At 36.0% G+C, this 25622-nt stretch overlaps 1 protein-coding gene across 1 annotated transcript; it reads left to right on the plus strand.

Annotated features, from left to right (window-relative positions):
- Positions 1 to 270: 270 nt before the first annotated feature.
- Positions 271 to 3989, plus strand: LOC145813002 (uncharacterized). Its single transcript, XM_082908258.1, has 3 exons — positions 271 to 516; positions 2466 to 2763; positions 3535 to 3989. Exons 1-3 carry the CDS (start codon positions 271 to 273, stop codon positions 3987 to 3989), a joined length of 999 nt encoding a protein of 332 aa, XP_082764384.1.
- The last annotated feature ends 21633 nt before the right edge of the window (positions 3990 to 25622 follow it).

Raw genomic sequence — 25622 nt, forward strand, 5'->3', positions numbered from 1 at the left:
ATTGGGAATGCTACCTTGTACATAGATTTGTTACCCTTGGACTTTAGACATTTTGATGTAATTCTGGGTATGGACTGGTTATTTAAATACTGTGCCACCATCGATTGTGTAATGAAACAAGTTGTATTTAGACCACAAGGGCAGGAAGAAATTGTGTTTGTGGGTAATGGGATAATGCCTCCACTTTATTTGATATCTGCAATGAAAGCATGTAAATTGATCAGGAAAGGGTGCCAAAGTTACTTGTGTAGTGTTTTGTCTAAACAATCTATGAATGTTGAATTGAACAGTGTCCCCATTGTTAGAGAGTTCCTAGATGTGTTCCCAAATAAATTACCAGGAGAATTGGTTGACAGGGAGATAGAGTTTACTATTGATGTTATGTCGGACACTCAGCCTATCTCAAAAACTCCTTACAAAATGTCTATTGCTGAAATGAAAGAACTGAAAGAACAATTGCAAGATCTACTTAACAAAGGGTTTATCCGACCAAGTACTTCACCATGGGTTGCACCGGTATTATTTGTGAAAAAGAAAGACAGGACTTTATGCCTATGTATTGATTACCGAGAACTGAATAAGGTAACGATAAAGAATAAATACCCTTTACCCCGTATTGACGACTTGTTTGATTAGTTGCAGCGATTATAAGTATTTTCTAAGATTGATTTGAGATTTGGATATCACCAGTTAAAGGTGAAGGTAGAAGATGTTGAGAAAACCGCATTCAAAACGAGGTATGGTCACTATGAATTTCTTGTTATGCCGTTCGGAGTGACTAATGCCCCTGCAGCATTCGTGGACCTTATGAATCGAATATTTAAACCTTACCTTGATGAGTTTGTTTTGGTTTTTATTGACGATATCTTGACATACTTAAAAAGCAGAATTGATCATGAACAACAATTGAGAATTGTTTTGCAAACTCTCAGAGAAAAGAAATTATTTGCTAAGCTAAAGAAGTGTGAATTTTTGCTAGATGAGGTCGTTTTCTCAGGGCATGCTATCAATAAAGAAGGGATTTTAGTAGACCCACAGAAGATATATGCAACTGTAAACTGGCCTACACCAACAAATGTAACAGAAATCCGTAGTTTCATGGGCTTAGCCCGGTACTACAGAAGGTTTGTCAAGGATTTTTCAAAAATTGTTGTGCCTCTTACCCAACTGACACGCAAAGGGCAACCATTTGAATGGAATGATGAAAAAGAATCTGCCTTCTAAGAACTGAAGACAAGATTGACTACAGTACTAGTGTTAACATTGCCCATAGGTACAGAGAACTTTGTGATTTATAGTGATGCATCTTATAAAGGTTTGGATTGTGTATTAATGCAAGAAGGACGGGTAATTCCGTATGCCTCCCGACAATTGAGACCATATAAGAAGAATTACCCAACACATGACCTGGAATTGGCCGTAGTTGTATTTGCTTTAAAAATTTGGCGACACTACTTGTATGGGACAAAATGCTAAGTATACACAAATCACAAAAGTTTGAAGTATTTCTTTACTCAAAAAGAGTTGAATATGCGCCAGAGAAGATGACTTAAACTAATAAAAGATTATGATCTTCAGATTCAGTATCACCTTGGGAAAGCCAATACAGTGGTTGACACTTTGAGAAGGAAACAGACAGGGATTTAGCTTTCTTACTCATGGTTTTAAAAATCAGACCGGATCAGCCGGTTCGACCGGTTGAACCGTTGACCGGTCGGGGTTTCGGTCTGGATATACCCTCTGAATCGGTCGAAGCAAAAAACTGGTGTATTTAAAGAGAATCGGGAAAACCGGCTGTTGAATCGCTGAACTGGTCGACCCGGCGCCGGTTCACCGGGTTATTTAGATTGAAAATTTTGAACTGTTTTGGATATTTTCTATTTTTTTTAATTTTTCTTTCTTTCTTTTCTTTCTTTCTTATTTTATATATATATATATATATATAAATAAAACTTTAATTCAAAACTCTTTTTCAAGGGTCTCCTCTTGTGAGGAATCCCATTAAGAGCTTGAAATTATTGTGAGAGTCTCTACCTATTTATAAGAAAAAAAAATCTTCCAAAAAAACTCAAAAAATCCATGTGGGATTCAATCAAATTTATTGGAGGGAGAATTGAAATTTTGATATCCCTCCAAAATTTTAGTTCTCCTTTCAATTAAATTATTTGAATTAAAATCATATGGAGGGAATATTGAATATTTGATTTTCTCTTCCATAATTAAAATTATTAATATTTTAAAATATATTATTATATTTTTTAGTAAAAAAAATATTAGGAGAAATATTTAAGATAATTAATATTTTATTTTTTTAATTTTTAATTTTATTACTTATATTTTTATTTAAATATAAATTTAATATATTTATTACGTCACGGTTCGAACCAGTGACCCGTCCACCTGATCACTTTTTTGGTTCAACCACCGGTCCGATTTTTAAAACATTGTTCTTACTCACTAAACAGAAGGAAATCTTGCAAGATTTTGAGAACTCCAAAATTGAAGTAGTATTACATGAGCAAAGTGGAATGACAGCTGCCATTTCAGCCGAACCGGCAATCATCGCTGAGATCAAACGGAAACAAAAGAAGGATAAAGCCCTCAAAAGGATAGTAGATGAATTTGAAGCAAATCCGAAACCGGGATATAGTGTTGTAAATGACGTGTTGAAATTCCAAGACAGATTGTGTGTTTCGAATATCCCCGAGTTGAAGAGGAGAATTCTCGATGAAGCCTATAAATCGATGTTTGCTATGCATCCGGGTAACAACAAGATGTATCAGGACCTAAAACAGAGTTATTGGTGGCCAAATATGAAACGTGAGATTGCGGAATATGTGTCTAAATGTCTTCAGTGTCAACAAGTTAAGGCTGAATCCTAGAAACCAGCAGGTCTACTTCAATCACTTCCTATTTTTGAATGGAAGTGAGAGCACATAACCATGGATTTTGTTGTTGGCCTACCTCGGACACCTAGGGGTGTGGATTCTATTTGGGTTATAGATGATAGACTGACTAAATCTGCACACTTTCTGCCTGTAAAAGCTATGTATGATGCATACTGATTAGCCATTATTTATATTAATGAAATTGTTTGTTTACATGGAGTTCTGGTGTCTATTGTTTCGGATAGAGATCCAAAATTTGTATCTAGATTCTAGAAGAGTCTTCAAGCGGCAATGGGAACAGAGATGAGGTGTAGTACAACATTCCACTCACAAACTAATGGACAATCGGAACAGACTATAAAGACTCTAGAAGATATGCTTTGAATGTGTGCTTTGTATTTTCAAGGGAGTTGGGAGACTTACCTAACATTGGCCGAATTTGCATATAATAACAGTTTCCACTCCAGCATTGGCATGACACCATATGAAGCTTTGTATGGCTGAAAATGTAGATCTCCAATATGCTGGACTGAAGTTGGGGATAGAGTTTTTCTTGGACCTGAGCTTGTGCAGGCAATCACTGATAAAATCAAAGTCATTCAACAAAAACTTAAGATAGCTCAGAGCTGATAAAAGAGTTATACAGATGTTAGGAGAAGGCCTTTTGAATATGAAGTTGATGATCATGTGTTCATCCGTGTAAATTCGATGAAAGACCAATTAAGGTTCGGCATGAAGGGTAAATTATCGCCCTGTTACATTGGATCGATTCAAATTTTTGAAAGGCTTGGTCCAGTTGCTTATAGAGTTGCCTTACTGCCGGGAATGGAACAAATGCACAATGTCTTTCACGTATCAATGTTGAGAGGCTATCTCCGAGATCCGTTCCACGTGATTGACTATCACCGAATAGCACTTGATGAAAATATGGAGTACGGGGAATGGCCAGAACGAATCATCGACCTACAAGTAAAGCAACTGAGGAACAAATGGATTCCAATGGCGAAAGTGGAATGGAAAGAACATTATGGTAAGGATGCCATGTGGGGGGAAAAGGAAGAAGAAACAACACTACCCACATTTGTTTCCAACAGAAGGTAACATAAGTTTGGGGGACCAAACTTCCTAAATGGGGAAAGAACGTGACAACCCTACTCTGTGTTATGCTAATTAATTATGCTTATAATTATGAGCTTGATATGGTTTTGAATGCTAATTATATGATTATATGTATTTTTGAATTTCTATCTATTCACCGTAGGAAAATCTATTTGATTTTTTGTTATAAAATTTAAATTGAAGGCCGTAGAGGCGACATAAATTGAAACTGATTGTATTTTTGTGATTAGCATGATTTTTAGAGCCTACAGTGAAACTTAATTAAAAATTGATTTGGGTCAAAATAATTAGATTAAATCAATTAAATTAAGTGCAATTGGTTAACCTTAATTGAGATGGATTAATTTAAACTAATCACTTAGTATATATAAGGGCCAAACACACTTAAGCTCATATTATGAGCTCAAGATCTGAAAATACACTCTAGAGAGAGAGAGAGAGAGAGAGAGAGTGAGCAGATTGTAAAGAGAGAAAGAGAGAGATAACATAATTTGAAGGATTTAGCTCAAGCTTGGAGAAACTAGGAGGATTAGCTCAAGAATTGGCTATAATTGGAAGAGTTGAAGCACCTAGGTGAGTAATTGAGCTCAAATTCGTGAGTTTAAATTTATAACTAAGTGAATCCAAGCATGATATGTGACTAAGGGAAAGAATTGAGTTGAATGTAATGAAATTGGAGTTGTATATACATACATGTTGCATTCACCATGATTATGTTCATTTGAGCATGAAACATGAAGGATTGAGTACCAAATCAAACATGCAAGCATAGTTTTGATGAGCTTCATGATTATAAGCATCATTTGTATCATTTGAAATGGAATTAGAGTCAATGAGTTACATGCATGCATGATTTATGAAGGTGTGTAGCTTAGTTTCATGTGTTTTGAAGTTGTCAAGAAGAATATGGAATGATTTGAGAATTGGATCATGGTTTTGGACAATCGGTCTCAAATTACCTATGTTCTCATGTCATGTAATGTCTTTCCATGTTTTTGTACCAAAAATCTGAGTTTTGAACCTTTTGAATCAAGTTTTGAACTTCAAACATAGTTTTAGAAATTTCAGAATTTGTCATGTCTGCTCGAGCGGAGAAAGTACCGCTCGAGCGTAAAAATCAAGCTCCCAGAAGTTTTGCAGACATTGATGTCCACTCGAGCGAGTAGAACTGCGCTCGAGCACCCACTCACATGTTTTGACTCTTGGCTCGAGCGACAAAAGTCACGCTCGAGCACAAAAATGAGGCAACTGGTACTTTTGCAGACTAAAGGGGTCTGCTTGAGCGGGAAAAATATACGCTCGAGCGGAGAGCCCTGTTTCAGAAATTTTGAAAAGTTGTTTTATGTTCCAAATTCCGTTCTCTTTCATTTCTGAACATTCTTAGGCACATATTGAGTAACATCTTATCAAAGATATTTTTGTATATGCATTATTTTCTAAATGATGCCTATGTGGTAAGGTTCTAAACTTTTGAAGTGATATTAAGAATGAATATTCTAGTCACTTAATTCGGAATGAAATACGCACAGTGATCGATGTAGGGGTGTTAGTATATTCAAAAAAGATGTGGATTGGGCCTCAGGCCGTTTTGTATACTTATTAAATAGGCCGAAGGCCATTCAAGATAAGGAAAAGAAATGGACCTAAGGTCTTTCTGGATACAAGAATGGGTATGACCATGGATTTAAATGTGTGCACACAACAAATGTATATATGTAAATTGGACCTAAGGTCGTTCTGTGTGTAAGTTGGACCCAAGGTTGTTTTGCCAATGATGGACCCAAGGTCGTTTTGTATGCTACATGGACCCGATGTCGTTTCGTGTTTGAGAAATGATAGAAAGGACCTGAGGTTGTTTTGCTTTATTATTGATTTCCAAGCATAATAGTGAATTATGATTGTAAGAATTTTGTTCATGAACTCCTTTGCCTTGATATTATTCACTGGGCATTAGCTCACCCCCTTATTTATATGTATGTAGGTGAGCAGTGGGATATCCAGCCTCAACCCCAGTGAGCAATGAGAAACCAAGTTTTGAGGAGTCAACCAAGGTCGCCTCATGCAAGAGGCCATACTTTTGTTTTACTTGTCCTTTTGATCTTTTGAGGTCATGTATGACCAATTCTGTACAACCTTGGTTTTGTTAATACTGACTATTGAATGATCCTGGACGTGCGTAATACATACATAATATGAATGTTCGTATGGTGTGAGTTATTATATGAATATGAGACTGTTTTGGTTAAGCCATGTATGTACAGCTCATTAGACAATCTTTGTAAATTTTGCTTTTGCAATTTGGCCCCTTACTATTAAATATGACTTGATTTCTATCTGAGGTCGCAGGCAGTAGAGACACGTTTAATGGCATGTATGATGTTTAACAAACTCATGATGAATGCATATGAAAGGCTATTATAAATCATGCGTTTTCCCCATTTTGAAACAATACAATGCCAGAGTTCAAATCACAATTTATATCTTTCCTTTAAGACAGAAAACATGGCAGTAAATACACACACTAGTAATCTCTAAGCACGTGTCTGCAAGTAGGCTATAAAAATATTACCAAAGCTACTTTATCGGCAGCTAATCGAAAGGAAGGCATCCTAACCAAGCAGATTTCTAAATTTTTAGCATGGACACATAGACCAACTTAATAAACCACAACCACACTCCTTGATTAGATTCACCACGGTATTCACCCATTTTTTTCAAAACAATATTTTTCAAATGCATAATTATGAAACAATTGATTAAATGGAACGCATGAGTGAATTTGATTTTAGTTAACCTAGCTCTCATGCAACTTCTATAACAAGTCAATGCTATCCTCCACCGATAGCCAAAGCAGTTATCTCTATTCAATAAATTCCAATAATGCACAATATATATATATATATATATATAAAGAGCATAACTAAAGATTTCAAACAACATCATCACAATGTATCTTGCCTCAACATCTTCCAAAATCTCTTTTATTTCCATGAAGTACAAATTCACAATAAATTCAACAACACAATTTACTTCTCAACCTTGTGCAACTCCTAGGGTTTCGATAAATAAAATTGAGGTTTCTCATTTTTAAGCCCATTTTTTCAAGTTTCTAATACCCACCATCATCATCAACAACCAAATAAAGATTTAAGAACAACTTTGAGAAAATCTTCTCTTTTATGCTGTAAAATACATATAAATCAAACCCTAATCTTACAAAGTGTTAAATTTACAAGATAACACATAACAAAGCTAAATAACAAGCAAAACATTAAAGAAATGCCTACCTCTAAGGAAGAGGGAGAAAAGAACAACACCCGAAAATTCAACGGTGATAGAAACTTAAAATTTTCAGATTAAAACGACACCCTTCACACACCTTACCTTTTTAACTCAAACACTAGGGGTAGGAAATGGGTAGAACTAAAAAATGGTGAAAAGAGACGTGAGGAAGAAGATAAGAATAAAAAAGTAGATATTTCTAGCATTTGGGTTCTATTTATAGACAAACGCATTGTGGGCACAAAGAACACACCGCATGCGTGAAAGTCACAATCGCGGGCCCAGATTCCCACACCGTGGGCGAGATCCCAAAGTCGCGGTCTACTTTTGCGCCCTTCGCAGGCCACAAAACTTTTATCAGGTAAAGGACTTGAAGGTGTTTTGGTCACGGGTTACATCGTGGGCGCAAACTTCATCGCGAGTGCGATCACATGGATCATCGCCTCTTTCATGGGCCATGCAATTCTCTCAGGCCAACAAACTTGAAGGCCCTATCTAGTTGGGCCCTAGTCGCGGCCCTTTGCGGGCGCCATAAGGATGGTCGCGGATGTGACTTTACAAACAAAAAGAAAATCTACCAAAGGTACTAAGTATAAACTAAAGTTCCTTGTGACAATCAAATAACTCAAAGGTGCCAACAACACCAATAGATACAAAACCCAAAACCAAGGAGTATAAAAGGATGGGTCTTAACCTGGCCTGCTATAAGTGCGACCTCACTTTTGCAGGGAGGTCACGAATCCACTTTTGTGGCCGCACATCTCAAACCTATAGCTCGTTGAATAATATGTAGCCTCGTGTTTTTGACATGTGGATCCCACTTTATCTATACTCCGTTTCGATCGTAACATAAGAAAAGAAAAAAAATTGATTATGGTATCTTATCTAGGTGAGAAAAGAAAAGAAAAAAATGATTGTGTTTTATTACTATCATATTTGGATGGATGAGAAAGCAAATCATGTGTGTGAGACCCTTGAATTTTGTATTTCCATTAGGACCCTTATTTTTGAATTATTTGAATAAAAACCCTCGGTTTCCCATTTATTCACAAAGTTAACCTTAGAACCGAAAACGCATCATTGATGAACCCGTACAAACCCTAATTGACCCTGAAAGCTTAAAAATCATTTCTAACACTCCAATATTAATTATTTAACTCTCAAATTTTAGATTAATCATTCTAAACCCTGGTTTCCAATTTTCATAGTTTTGGTTCGGTTACTCACCTTTAAATTCAAAGTGACACTATTTTAATTAATCCTACCCTTGAAATAGGTATTCTAATTCATAATTTGAGCCCAAACCCTCGCACTCTGAAATTTCACTTTAACCCCAAATCAAGTACTTTTATATATAGATACACTAGTGGTAACTCGTGCTATGCACGTGATTGGTTTAATAATGCGTAAATGTTTTAATAACGCATTAATTTCTAAGTTAACTCATTAAATTATAATCATAATGCGTAGAGATCATCTTCCCAAATTTTATAAGTGAAGACAATATTTCAAAGCAAATATTCATAAAATATTATATTCATCCAATTAATTTATTTTTCTTGAAATAATAAACTTGATTTCTAACTAAAGAAATAATCTATACTAACAGTAAATAAGATGTTTCTCAATGAACATAACGTCTAAAACGTATATATGCTAAAAAACTAATAACAAACTAAATGTCATAAATCAAATCTATCTATATTTGATAAATTAAAACTCAATAGATGTTGCTTATCATATCCAAATTTCCCAAAAAGTACCTGTAAAAAAAAAGAAAAAAGAAAAATGTAAACAAACTTTACAAAAAAAAAAAAAAAATAGTTATATTACCTTATGAGGAGTGTTGATTTAATTGTCCTCATTTTTGTGTTGTTGCTTCATTTCATTCTCTTCACAACCATTATTTTGTTGTTATTGTTGCTGTTGTTCCACTTTAATATTTTCATTACCAATGCAGTGCTCCACTTCATCCAATGCTTGTAAACAAATCATATCATTTTCAATTTCTTTTAACATAACTATCATTGCTCTCATGTCTGGAATTTTATTTATTTATTTTATGAATTTCTTGTATTGGCCATGATGTTGGAAGTGTGTTAACTATAGCATGAACTAATATTGCAATGTGGGGCTGAAAACCTTTTTTTTCCTAAGCTTATAAAACACTTGCTCTTTATGTAACATATGCTCTCGTACCAGTAAATTTGGAGTCATCCGCTCTTGCTCAAGTTCAATCCATAGAGGATGGACTTCATGCTTCTCCATTTAAGCATCCATTAAATTCGAGGCATCTTTGATTTCATGCTTTTGAAAAATTGTTTCCTTTACTTCATTCCAGCTCGATGCTAGAAAGTCTAATATTGTTTCCATCAATTTTTTGCACTTATTTTTTCCCCTAATTTTTGCATTACCTGACATATTTTGATTTTCCTATCAACAAGATTTTCTACTGGTAAACCCTCTTATATGGTACAGTTTCAAATTCATTTATGACATTTTGCATGGCCAAACGATCACTATGACGCAAAGTCAGAGGAGACCGCATATTTATTTGCATAATGAATTTAACACATTTAACATACAATTACATAATAATAATAATAATAATATTTTTTTTTAAATTTTAAACCACATTTATTATTATTTGAGTGATTTATAATGATAATTGTTAACATAAAAATTATTTCTTCAAAAAAAGAAAAAGAAAAAGAAAAAGAAAAAGAAAAAGAAAAAGAAAAAGAAAAAGAAAAAGAAAAAGAAAAAGAAAAAGAAAAAGAAGGGTACTTAATTATAAAATAAAATAATTGTATGAATTAAACATAGTATATGTACATACAATTAAATTAAATATAAACATGTAAATTTCAAATGCAACATTTGTTTTCATATATGACATTACTTATTTTAAACAATTAATATATGAAGAGAAATAACAAAATAATTGTTTCTAGGAAAATGAAACACATTTGAAACTCTTGAACAAAATTATTGATCAATGCCACTAAAAACTTCTATGTAAAGTACATTTTTGGTGACATCATCCGGTATGCCTCATTTATTAATAATCAACACCTTTAAGCTTGACAAAGATGTGGCACGTGATAGAGCTATATACAGCTGGCCATGAGAGAAGACTGGATTCGAAAGATAAAGGCCCACATTCTTCAAAGTTTGCCATTGACTCTTATTTATTGTCATAGCGAATGCCAACTTTATTGGAAATTGTCTTCTTTTCATTGTAAAAGGAGCATGATTTTTCAAAGGTGTTGAAACAACACGTGAAAGTAGTACTTTCTCACCAACTCTAGACCCCGTAATAACTCTAGCTTCAATTACTCGATTTCCCATCTTATCAACAATTAATCAAGTGCCATTGCATAATCCCAAAGATTGGTTGACATTTCTTAGAAGCATTATTGGTGTTCCAACCTTCAATTGCAAACAATGACTTGGGAGTCCTAGTGAATTCAAAGAATGCAAAAGTTCAGGAGGGTTCATGTCTTGAACGTTGCTCTCACTTTCTGTTGGACACAATTTATCAGCACTGTTAAAGTTTTCATATCTCTAAGAAGCATCGAAAGCATAATAGAATTGATTTCATCAATATCACTATTCTTAGGGGCTAAAATGCCTCATTCTTTTAAGTACGACATATCCTAATATTTATTTTTGAAATTAGAATAGGTGGCATTAATTAACTAGTGCAAATCTCTTTTTTCAGTTTTTATAACAATTTTTTTTGGTATTTGTATCCAATTAGGTTCATAGCCTTCACTAAATGAGCTTCCCATTATTTTTCTTTCACCAACCAATTAAATCCACTCTGCAAAGTCACGTAATTCATGACGCGTATGATCAGAAATATTTTGTGTTGTAACACACATATTTTTGGTAAGATGCAAAACTTGATGATGCTCCCAAATTGTTGACTTAGGTAATGAAGCTCCCACTATTTATTCATGCCCACCTCTAGGTACAACAGGAAATATCTGTCTAAAGTCACCACCAAGCACAAATAGTTTCCACCAAAAACCCAATCCTCTGAACAATGTTCTATATTTTTCAATATGCCCCTAAATGTATGATCAATAGCTTCAAAAGCATGATGACTAAGCATTGGGGCTTCATTCCATATAATTAACAGCATCAAAAGTATGACGACTAACTATTGGTGCTTCATCCTATATAATTAACGACGCCTCTTGAATTAACCTTGCCAAATCTGTTGCTTGCTTTGTTGAGCAACATGATGAGTTATCAAGGTCAAGTGGAATCTTAAAATGGGAATGGGCAGTTCTGCAACACCTAATGATGCAATAGAAAGAATGATTTTCTTATCGAATTGAAATTTTGCAATTAAAGTGTTCCATAAATATGTTTTTTTGTAACACCCTCGGAAAACACTTCCCAAATCCTGTTCCCTTATCTCAATCCACAGAGATACAAATAGTAGATAAAGAAATAATAATACAATTCCATAACACTTCTTCCCCATTGAACTATTCTCAAGAATTTCAATACAGTCAGTTTACATCCATGGTTAAAATGAAATAGTTCAAAAGCTAGGAAGTTATACAAAATAGAGAAATCCAAAATGGACAACACTCATCGAAAGTGTCCTTGATTTAAAAATAAAATCCTTTACATTTTTACAAAATAACCCCAAGGCTTTAACACAAAACATCAAACAAGTGATCATTCATATTTTGTCCAAATTGTTTTCCATAGTAAATCATTTAGGTGACTCGTCAACTTCATTTCCTAAAAATGATTAGTTTTGGGGGTGATCGAGTGCTCAGTAGGAAGTATATTTAACAAATTATATAATTAATTGAAACATACATGATCATGCTATGCAAGTATATAAATTATGTTAAAGTAAATCTTCTTTATAAGTTTAAATGACCATGCAGGATATTAGATAATCATTTTTCTACAAGTAGGGGTGGTAAATATACTATGACATCCCAAGTAAGAGCTGTAATTCAAAATACATACAAAGATATGGATTTTGTATACTGAAAATAGTCCCACATTTGCCGACTCTAGAAATGGCGGGGCGATGGGCACCCAAAAACCGTTTTCCTTTCCACATTTGCCGACTTCTGAAATGGTGGTGATGTGGACATCCAAAAACCATGTTTTTCCACATTTGCTGACTCTTGAAATAGTGGGCTCGTGGACACCCAAAAACCATGTTTTTCCATGTTTGCCGACTCCTAAAACGGCGGGATGGTGGACACCTAAAAACATTTTCCCATATTCGTCTGGCAATATGCGCAGATAGGACAATTGGGCACCTTGACTCCCCGGATTCATAGACTATTTACCCTCTTTCAACTCCTTCAATACGCCAACATTTTAAAAGTCACAACATAAAATTTTAAAAGTTTATAATGCATGAATTTTCCAAATCTCAATTTCCCTATAATAATTTCAATGCACAACAATTCAATAGTTCATCACATGTCAACAATGAGAACATTCTTTAATTCATAACCATCATCATCTCCAGTTTTGGTGCAAAAAGTCTAACTTTTCAACATCAAAGTCAAGTAAATACACTTAGTTTTAGGTTCTAGAGGCCAGTCGGGCAAAACCCACTTTTAACACTTCCAACCATTCGTACACATTAGTATTACAAGAAACATTAAGTAATGTATATGATGCATGAATTTAAAGTTTTCAATTTCCCCTATGATGATTTCAATTCTCAACAATCCAATAATTTATATTTCAACCTCAAAGTCGAATAAACACACCCAATTTCATGTTTTAAAAATAAATTGAGCAAAAGCCCTCTTTATTGAACAAGTTTCAAAACTAGGGTTTGTAAAAAATTAGAGGTTTTCTCTCTTTCATGAATTAGAGACTGATTTTCATCATCAACAACAATAATCCTCAATAATGGACATAATTCCATCCATAATCATGAATTATTGCCCACATCCTTCCAAATCATTTATTAGCAAACACAATCCATACACACAAACATATATATATACACATATCTACAAAGGTGAATATCTAATGAAATTACCACACGTGGTTCTCAAATTAAAGATATAATAAGTTAAATATACCCCTACCTCAAGAATGGAAGCTTAAGATGGAAGCCCACTTGAAATTTCAACGAAAATGTGAAACAATCGGTAGATATCTCGAACTAGACTTGTTCTTTAAATTTCTTGAAGGATCTAGGGTGGATTTAAGGGAAAAATTAGAGAAATCAAGTGTTTAGAGCTCTAGGGTTTTAGGTATGGAGGAGACGGAGAGAAGAGAGAAGAAAGAATAAAGATTTTGGGCCAAAAATTGACTTTAAAGTGCCATAATTCGTGCAAACCGCTCGAGCAGTCAAAAGTTTGCTCGAGCAAACTTGCTTCCAACACAGGTATCCAAATTTCAAACAAGTATAACTCCCTTGTCCAAACTCTGTTTTAGGTCATTCTTATGTCCAAATTGAAGCCCTGGAAACAAGTTTTCCAATGGTCCTAACCTAACATTTAAATTCAAAGTGTGGAAAGAGAAATGGGCAAAAGAGTGAAGACTACTCATGGGATAATTATCCGAATCAATGTTTTTGGTTCAATCTTACTTTACCATTATAATACCACCTCAGTCAATATCCCAAAATGAACCAAAGAGGCTCCAAGTACAATAATAAGAGTGTTAAGAGCAATCCCACTAGTCCGAGAAGTACAAAGTGTTACATTTTTCCAGTTCCTCCACTACCATACACAAAAAATAAGCCACCATGATGAGTGGTTTAAGTTTCCATTATGGTGTTAAACACTTTGAATTGGTTATCATTCAATCCCACATTTAAAGACTCAAAAAATTGCATTTCTGAAATGCTATCGTAGTTCAGTTCCTCCCTTATGAGCCTATTAGTAACCATTTGATCTGGTCGAGATGATGGTAGTGGCATCGGAGGAAACTCTTTAAGAGACTTTCCATTCTGATTTAGTATGTTCTCTATTTCAAGAAATCCTAAATTTTTCAATTCACATTCTTCGAGACGTATATTGCCATCCCCAATTTGCTTTTGTACCTTATTTTGTAAATCATCAGTAAGGTCAAACCAATGATTCTCCCACAATTCATATGCATTTGTAATCTCAGAAAACAATAGCATTTGATCAGAACATATTTTGCAATTGAGCACCCGATGCCCATGTTGAGTCTTTTGTTAAAGTTGTGTCCCACTCATTATCATCATCAAGTGGACCAAGTGTAAGGCATGTAGATTTAAATGTTGGGTGCACAATGCTATTAATGATTCTAATATCTTCATAACATTTTGCACCTCGAACCTTGGTAAGAAACATACATAAATAATATTGTTCACCAGAATTAAGATGTGCATAATATAATCTACCTATGCATATTTATTGTTGCCTCATTTTCCACTTCTTCTGTTTTTGGTTTCAAACCCATGAGCTGGGAAACTTTTCATATGTTAATGCATTCGTCTCTATATGATTTCTATTTGCTTGAAACCACCTTGTAAACATTATCTTGTAAACTCTCAGCTGATTAATGATTGACGAAATGTTATCTATGTCTCTATTTAGGGAATAATCTGTTCTATTTAGAGACATATGTAATTAATATTGATATGATGCCCATATCAATATTGAGCATTGTGCACACAACAAATTGATCAAGTACTTATATAAGTACATACATAAAAGTGCTGATCGTACAACAATTGTAATTGATGATAATGTTAATCGACTTAACGTTGATGGACAAAGTCGGTGTAGAAAGGCTAATGAGGTAAAATAGTACTTAGATTGTCAATACATCTTCGATTGAATATTGCTAGCATATATTTGAGTTTGGATTGCAAAAGCAATACCCTTCAATTGTTGCCTCATTTTACCTCATTAGCCTTTCTACACCGACTTTGTCCATCAACGTTAAGTCGATTAACATTATCATCAATTACAATTGTTGTACGATCAGCACTTTTATGTATGTACTTATATAAGTACTTGATCAATTTGCTGTGTGCACAATGCTCAATATTGATATGGGCATCATAAAGTACAATAAGATCATGGTTGTATGGAATAACCCATATGTTGTCAATTTCGAATCCATTAACCATGTATTTTTTCTTCGTATCCCTTCGTCTATAGATGACAAATCCATTTTCATCAATACTCGTTTAACTGCAAAAATTCTTTGGATAATGTTTTGAACATTTTCCATTCACTATACACGGGCATTAAGGTTAGCACTGACAAAGTTACAATGTATCTTGCACCTCATTACTATTTGAAATGCTAATGGATCTTTACCCTTATCAGGAATTTTAGCACAAATTATATTATCAATTTCCTCTGGCGATTTTATCTTGTCATATGCTGATAATGTCAATATAATGTACAAATGCGATAATCCTCACTTTTCAAATTCGATAACATAAATATCTATTCAAGAAAAAATAATATTATTTGTTAACTTTAAACTAAATTTAGCAAATCTAACTGATCAGCTCAAATAAAAACATCCTTGCAATTATTTTGCCAAAGAATTTTTGCTTCTTGAAATATACTATAAGTTGTTTCAATTTAATTCAAAAAACTATCGCAAGTATATCTAGCCTATCCTCTGGGCATTGATTAGAAATGCTCGCTACCTCCTATTCAAATTTTGACCAATTTGGGTTATATGCGAATGTGACAAAAAGGTCAGGAAATCCCACCTTTTGACATATTGCGATTGTATCTTGGTAATGCTGAATCATATTCCATGGGCCACCTGTAAAAATTGATGGGAGTGTAAATCTCCTACCAACAGCTGATGCATCATTTTCACTAGCAGTCACAATATCTTCTAAACCTCTGTACAAATTAGTCTGCAACACATTCTATTTATGTGTAACGCCCCCAAATTATTTAAATTAAAACTTTACTCATAACATGATTACCTCCAATTCATTCATCACCAACTAACAACATTAATCCAATACCCTCTTTAATGTTCAACCTTTAGTTACAACAACATTATCATAGTTCAAGAAGCTAGAGGAGATGTTACCAAAAATGCCTTATTGGCTTACAAATATCAAGGCCATGCCTTGTTACAACAAAATGGACTCGCAATCCTAGATCACATATGCTAGGAGCTTCCACAAAATTCTTCATGAGCTCTCATGCTCCAATCAACACAAAAAATCTACATCTTTCTCATTGGAATGGTTGCACATCACCAAGTCCTAAAATGTTAGATATGAATGAGCTAGATGGTCAGTAAAAAAATACATTTAACAAAGTATATGAACATTTGATTTAATTATGCATAACCCAAAGTTCATTAGTCCATGACTCGTATTCTCAAAACTTCACATGGCAATGTGTATGTGAATATACATATGATTCATTCCAAACACTCCCATATTTTCTGTCCTCACACGGATGGGTCGGTGGACACCTTACACTTTTCACATTTATCGTCCTCACACGATCGAGCACGTGGACACATTAAACATTTCCCACATTTATTGTCCTTTCACGATCGGGCACGTGGACACCTAATTTTTCAGCGTGGATACCACATGCATCACACAACTTATCATTTAACAAATCCCTAAATCTATTTCATCACAAGATATTCCTACACATCCACATAACATAGATTATTTCCAATGATCTCCTAAAAACCAAATCAATAATTAAGGTTTTGCAAAAATTTAGAGCTTTTCTCTATATGACGCCCCGAAATAAATAACATTAGCCCATCTCATAATAGTGCTACAATTGATCAACAATGTCATATCTTCTATTCATTATATCTCTGATCATTACATATGCAATATACATTCATAAATCCTAGATCCTGAATCTATAGCATATGACATGGATACATGAGTAAAAAGGTAAGTAGAACCAAGCTACAACTTTCCAAGACGATGCTTGGTTACAACAAAATGAGTTTAAACTCAATACAGGTGAAGCCCGAGGCTAAAACAAAAATAATTATATCACTAAACAAACATGAAGACTTTAGCTCCAAGTTCTCTGAAGCTACGTCCTTGGCATAGGCATATCATTAGCACCTGAAAGTTGTTTTCCACATAGGGTGAGCCATAGACCAGTAGAGATACTCTAACACAACATATGAATCTTAGCAAAGTTATAACGTGAATGGATATGCATGCCATTTCTCAAACAATTCCTCGTTTTCCATCTCAAAACAATGCAATGCCAGATTACAAATCAATTCATGAAAATAATCCTTTTATACAGAAAATAGAACAGTGGATACAAAACACTGGGAATCTCTAGGTACGTGTCTGCCAGTAGGCTATACAAGCACTACCAAAGCCATTTTACTAGTACTAATCAGAAGGATCGGCACGTAACTGTGCGGGTTTTTAGACTTTCACCAAGGACACATAGGCCAACATAATAAAACCACAACCAAACCCCCTAACCAGATTCACCATGGTATTCACCCGTTTTTCTCAAAACCAATACATTTACAATGTTATATATGAAATGATGCTTAATGCGTAATGTATGAGAAATTAGTTTCAATTTAACCTAATCTTCATGCAATATCTATAACAATCAAGACTATCCTCCATCAATAGCCTAAAAAAAATATTTCTACTCAACAGATAATTTCCAATCAAAAGATATAATTTCATCATTTACAATGGAAGTGATATTATATATCCAACTCCACCACCATCATCAACATAAACATAGTTCCAAATTCACATTACTCAACATCACATTCCATTTTTCTTCACAATTTCAAATATCCAACATTTAGGACAAAATCTCATTTTCTTACAAAAATCAATTTTTACGAAAAGATATCCATCATTTTAATACATTCCACCCATAACCATATCCCCCATAACTATTTTCAAGAACCAATTTGGAAAACCCTTCTTTTGATTCAAAACCAAACCCTAGGTTTTCCCAATAATTCATAAATCAATAACCCTTTTAAAGGACAAATAACTAAGCTAAAAATCATATAAAAGGGTCAAAGAAATCCCTACCTCAAAGTAGAAGACACGAAAAAACGATGGGTAGAACTTGACAGAGTCAAAATCACTAAATGCTTAGATTAAAATGAAGCCCTCGTCATCTTCAACATTTTTCTCCAAAGGACTAGGGTGAGGAAACCCACAAATTGATAGTAATTGGGGCTAGAAATGAGAACTAGAGAGGGAGTGTGTGTGGATATAGGGTTTTGGAATGTTTACAGAGAGAAAGAGCAGGAAAAGTGACTGAAAATAGCTTCCTCTTGGACTGATATATGCACAGGCCGCTTGAGCGCAAGAATGGTCGCTCGAGCAACAGACACAATAAGTGACACTGCTTAAGCGACCAAAACCACCGCTCGAGAGCTACAAAATATCGGTTGAGCGCAAGAAAGACCGCTTGAGTGAAAATATCAAACTCTTAGTTGTTTTGTAGACTGTAAAAGACCCCTCGAGTACAGGAATGGTCACGCTCGAGCGAACAAACCAAAATCTGGGCAACAACTCTTAGGAAAACTAGCCTCTCAAATTGTTTCAAACACAACCAAAACTCCCAATAGCCAAACTTAACAAGTAACATGATGAAAATGAGCTAAACAATAGTTAAACACACAGGTTCTCGGATTTGAAAGCAATAAATAGGTCGAGTCTAAACCAGAATTGTTATAATCTCCCTCCTTAAGGAATTTCATCCTTGAAATTTAAAATTAACCAACATTTAAAGAAAATGAAACAATTCCCAAATCATCTAGATTTGTAACAAGGATATATCGAGTTTCTCAACACCAATTGTCATAGTTCAATTTTTTCCCCAAAACATATACAATGTTCATATATTATAACATTTACAAAAAATTTTAACATAAGTTTCAAAATTAACAAATAGGTCCGGATACTTCTTGCGGACTTCTGTCTCATGCTCCTAAGTCGCCTCCTCAATCCCGTGGTGTCGCCACAACACCTTAACCAATGGAATAGTCTTGCCTCACAAGATTTGGTCCTGAGAGTCTAAAACTCGTACTAGTCTCTCCTCATACGAGACATCCTCATCTACCTCTAACTCGGTTCAATCTAACATGTGTGAAGGATCTAGCTTGTACTTCTGAAGCATACAAATATGGAACATGTCATGAACCCCAGACAATTGGGGTGGCAAGGCCAATTGATAAGCTACCTCCCCAATCCGCTTTAGAATCTCAAAAGGCCCAATAACTCTAGGAGACAACTTCCCACTCTTCCCAAATCTCATTAAACCCCGTCTTGGTGATATCTTTAGGAACTCGTGATCTCCTATCTCAAAAACAAAGGTCTCCTCCTATGGTCGATATAGCTTTTCTAGTGACTCTGAGCCGAAACCAACATCTTACGGATAAGCGTGACCTTCTCAGTTGTTTCTCGGACTAGCTCAGGACCTAACATAGGTGTGTCACCTACCTCTGCCTAACACACTGGGGATCTACACGGTCGGCCATATAAAGCCTCAAACGGTGCCATACCAATACTTGCCTGAAAGCTGTTAGGCAAATTCCACTAAAGGTAAATGCCTTTCCCACGACCCTTAAAATCAAGAATATAACCCCGAAGCATGTCCTCTAAGATCTGAATGGTCCGTTCGGACTACCCGTCAGTCTGAGGATGATAGGTGGTGCTAAACGTCAATCTAGTGCCCAAGGCATTCTGTAGGCTCTGCCACAACCGAGTCATAAATCGTGGATCTTTATTCGAAACAATAGTTACAGGGACCCCATGAAGTCAAACTATGTCCCTAACATAAAGGTCGGCAAGATAATCTACCGAGTGACTCATGCGCATAGGTACAACGTGTGCTGACTTAATTAACCAGTCGACTATCACCCATACGACATCATTACCCCGTTGAGTTCTCGGAAGACCTACAAAAAAATTCATCATGACATGCTCTCACTTCCACTCTGCTATAGGTAAGGGTTGCAACAAACCTGCTCGTCGTTGATGTTCGGCCTTCACTTGCTGACAAGTAAGGCACCTCGAAACAAACAAGGCTATATCTTTTATCACCCCTCTGTGCTTTCATAACTTGACTTACTAGCGTAGGTTGTGCAACTATAGTGAACCAAACGGCCGACTCGCCAAGATGCAAGTCAAACTCACCAATAACACATAACATCTCCTATTCCCGAATGACAATACTAGCTATACTACTTACTGTCTTCCTACTCAAAGCGTCGGCCACTACATTGGCCTTTCCTAGGGGATAGTGTAACTCAAAATCATAATCCTCTATAAACTCTATCCATCTCCTCTGTCTCAAATTCAAATCTTTATGTGAAAATAGATACTTCAAACTCTTGTGATCGGACAACACCTCGAACCTCTCACCATATACGTAATGCCTCCAGATCTTTAAGGCAAAAATCACTGCCACTAGTTCTAGGTCATGTGTAGGATAGGCTCTCTCATGAGTTTTCCTTCTTGCATTAATACACATCCCAACCCTTCCCATGACGCATCACAATAAACTATATAGCCCAAACCCCTCTTTGGAATAATCAATATTGGAGCAGTGGTGAGTCTAACCTTAAGTTCTTAGAATGACTTTTCACAAGTATCGCTCCATACAAACCTCACCTCCTTCCTCATCAATATAGTCAATGGTGAGGCCAATCTAGAGAAGTCTTTCACAAAATGTCGGTAATACCCGGCTAAGCCCAAGAAACTCTGGATCTCAAAGGCATTCTTAGGTTGTTCCCAGTCTTGCACTGCCTCTATCTTAGAAGAGTCTACTGTCACTCCTCCCCTAGATACCACATGGCCTAGGAACTTAACTTTTTTTAACCAGAACTCGCACTTTTCGAACATAGCATACAAATAGTGGGCTCTAAGTAACTCAAATACAACTCATAAATGTTCTTCGTGTTCCTCTTCAGAGGGTGAGTAGATCAAGACATCATCAACAAACAACCACAAAATGGTCTAAGAACTCATGAAAGATCCGATTCATCAAATCCATAAACGAAGCCAGTGCATTGGTTAGCCTAGAAGGCATCACTAAGAACTCATAGCGGCCATACCGCGTACGGAATACCGTTTTCTAAATATTCTCCTCTTTCACCCTTAATTGGTGATAACTTGATCTTATGTCAATCTTAGAAAACCCCTTTAACTGGTCAAACAAATCATGTATCCAAGGTAATGGATACTTGTTCTTAACAGTTACCCCGTTCAGCTTTCAGTAATCAATACATAGTCGCAAAGTGCCATCCTTCTTGTTAGCAAAAAGAGCTGGTGCTCCCCAAGGTGATGTACTATGGTGAATAAAGCCCTTATCTAACAGCTCTTGGAGTTGAATCTTTAACTCACACAACTCAGTGGGTGTAAACCTATACGGTGCCATGGAAATTGACGTCATGCCAGGCACTAAGTCAATGGAGAACTCAATCTCACAATGAGGTGGCAAACTAGTAAGATCCTCAAGAAAGACGTCCAGGTATTCACAGACTACCCTCAGCAACTTAACTCGGACCACATCACTCTTACTACCCAAGAGAGTTACAAGAAGACAACTAAGCTCACCCCTACCATGAGGGTTATAAACTAGCCATAAAACTTTATCAGCTTGGTACCCCAGAAAATAAAAACAATCATCGTTCAAGGTGCACACTGTAACTCTCTCACGGTAGCAATCTATAACAGCTCGATATGTGGATAACCAATCTATGCTTAAAATGATGTTGAAACTCGACATATCAAACAATACAAATGCAAAAGGAAGTCGGCGCCCAGCAAGCTCTATCTCACAACCACAAATCCTCGATGCAAGTCAATCTTACCCCCAAATGGAAACTCTACTTTGAGTGGAGACGCTAATTTAGCTACTTCTAACCCCAAAACTCATGTGAATGTAGACGAAATAAAGGAATGAGATGAACCAGTATCAATCAACACATTGACAATAAAATTAAACAATAAGAAGTTACCACTGCTCCACCTGCTCACCCCTTGGAACTTAGGACTGGTAAACTGACTGAGCCGAAGAGGCTCCCTATGTGGCCCTCTAGGCCTGAGCTAACTGGATAGGCTGATGGCTTTGTGTCTGCCTTGAACTAGATACACTAGGTGTGTTACTTGCTTGAGAACAAAACCTCCCCAAGTACCCTGACTGCCCACACTGATACTAGGTAGGCGGCTACCCTCTTCTCTAACTCTGGCTTTGTGGACGACCCACTGACAGTGTAGACTGTTGCCCTCCTTCTCTCTACGGGCAACCTGAAGACTTGTGACCCAATTGGGCACACTTAAAGCAAGTGATCCCACCCTGATTACCTCTCCCTAAACCAGAACTTGGTACAGGAAAAGTGGATCTGAACTGTGCTGCCTGGAACTGTTGTGGGGTGGAACCTCTCTACCTTTTGTTGTCTCGTGCCTCCCCTTGAACCTCCTGACTTCTCTATTTGGAGCCCTCATCTTCTTCTTCTCCGCCTGAATCACGGTCTCCAAATGAGCTGCCTTCTCTACAAGACGACCATAATCCCTAATCATAGACCTGACCACCTTGAAAAGGAGTTCAGTCCTCACCCTCTTCTCAAATTTAACACAACGACGTTCCTCCATCACCACAAGCTCCGGTGCAAACCTAGAGAGACTAGTAAAAACTATCTCAAACTTTGCTACAAGTGTGTTCAATTGCTTGAGCTTCAAGAACTGATCCCTTAACTTCTCCTTATCAATGGGAGGCAAGAACTTGTCCTGGAATGCATTGACAAAGGCCTCCCAAGTCACCCCGATGTGTTCACATGCATTCTTCCACCATTGACCCGCATCTCCTTTCAGCTGGAAGGATGCCAAGGTCACTCTTAAACCATCATCCTCGATGCTAAGCATCTCAAATGTCTTCACCATCTGCTTTAGCCACTCATATACCTTCAGTGGCTTTTTTGGGTCCCCCAAAAACTCATCTGAATTCGATCGGAAGATCCCTTTTTAGAAAGAATGGCCCTGTCTTAGCAATATAGGCCTGGACTTGATTCTCAGCCTTGAGAATGTCCATGGACTCCCACAAAACACCAGCCATTTCCTGGGCCAAAGCGCCTATGGCTTGTTGACCCACTGGCGCGGCTATGTTGGCCTAACCAACTCCCTCCTCATGTATTGGAATTTCATCCGATAGTGGTACCTCTTGCCACCTAGGCCTATGATGCCTACCACTACCACGTCCATGTCCTAACATCCTAATAAAGGTAACACAACAGATTAGCATATTTATAAATGTGCCAAAGCTATTTCACTCACGTCCTAATGTTGTGGACAACAATTAATTCACTCCACTTAAGCACCTAATCACATAAGTACAAATGAATTACCTTTTCAGATTGTAACCGTCACACGATACTACACGAGTTCTAGTTAGAAATAGCAATGATCAAGTACTCTTCTAATAGGACTTCTAGAAACTAGTAGACCTAATCAATAACTAAGAAATTAATCCCATACTCATTTAGTCACATAAGCATGTTATCACATAGCATACCAGGTCTATTTCTATTGTCATCTAGCAAGAGAACCCATTGTGGTAAAAACCACATCCCATGATCCAAAGAATTCTAACCTGGTAGCTTTGATACCAAGTTGTAATGTCCCGAAATAAATAACATTAACCCTCCTACAATTGATTAACAATATTATATCTTCTATTCATTATATCTCTGATCATTACAAAAGATGGCATATGTGATATACATTCATAAATCCTAGATCCTGAATCTATAGCATATGACATGGATACATGAGTAAAAAGGTAGGCAGAACCAACTAATGAAATGCCTTATTGGCTATAACTTTCCAAGATGATGCTTGGTTACAACAAAATGAGTTTAAACTCAATACAAGTAAAGCCTAAGACTTAAACAAAAATAATTACATCACTAAACAAACATGAAGTCTTTAGCTCCAAGTCCTCCTAAGCTACGTCATTGGTAGAGGCATATTATCAGCACCTGAAAGTTGTTTTCCACATAGGGTGAGCCACAACCCAGTAGAGATACTCTAACACAGCATATGAATCTTAGCAAAGTTATAAGGTGAATACATATGCATGCCATTTGTCAAACAATTCCTCATTTTCCATTTCAAAATAATGCAATGCCAGATTATAAATCAATTCAAGAAAATAATCCTTTTATACAGAAAATACGGCAGTGGATATGAAACACTAAGAATCTCTAGTTACGTGTCTGCCAGTAGGCTGTACAAGTATTACTAAAGCCATTTTACCGGTACTAACTAAAAGAATCGACACCTAATTGCGTGAGTTTTTGGACTTTTACCAAGGATACATAGGCCAACATAATAAAACCACAACCACACCCCCTAACTAGATCACCACGATATTCACCCATTTTTCTCAAAACCAATACATTTACAATGTTAAATATGAAATGATGCTCAATGCGTAATGTATGAGAAATTAGTTTCAGTTTAACCTAATCCTCATGCAATGTCTAAAACAATCAAGACTATCCTCTACCGATAGCCCAAAATAGATATTTCTACCCAACAAATAATTTCCAATCAAAAGATATAATTTCATCATTCACAATGGAAGTGATATTACATATCCAACTCCACCATGATCAACATAAACAAAATTTTAATTTCACATTACTCAACATCACTTTACATTTTCCTTCACAATTCCAAATATCTAATATTTAGGACAAAATTCCCTTTTTCTTACAAAAATCAATTTTTACGAAAAGATATCCATCATTTTAACACATTCCACCCATAACCATATCCCTATAACCATTTTCAAGAACCAATTTGGAAAACCCCTCGTTTGAATTCAAAACCAAACCCCAAGTTTTCCCAATAATTCATAAATTAGTAACCCTTTTCAAAAGACAAATAACTAAGCTGAAATTCATATAAAAGGGTCAAAGAAATCCCTACCTCAAAGTAGAAGACATGAAGAAACAATGGGTAGAACTTGATGGAGTCAAAATCACTAAATGCTTAAATTAAAATGAAGCCCTCGACGTGTTCAACGTTTTTCTCCAAAGGACTAGGGTGAGGAAACCCACAGATTATGAGTATTTGGGGCTAGAAATGAGAACTAGAGAGGAAGTGTGCGTGGATATAGGGTTTTGGAATGTTTAGAGAGAGAAAGAGCTGAAAAAGTGACTAAAAATAGCTTCTTCTCAAACTGATATACGCATAGACCGCTCAAGTGCAAGAATTGCTTGAGTGACAGACACAATAAGTGACACTATTTGAGCGACCAAAATCACTGCTCGAGAGCACAATGACCCTCTCCCAGTAGTTCAGACCTACAAAAGATCACTCGA

Source organism: Camellia sinensis, chromosome 15 (assembly GCF_055761805.1).
Source record: "Camellia sinensis isolate YWXY chromosome 15, ASM5576180v1, whole genome shotgun sequence".
Classification (NCBI taxonomy): Eukaryota; Viridiplantae; Streptophyta; class Magnoliopsida; order Ericales; family Theaceae; genus Camellia; species Camellia sinensis.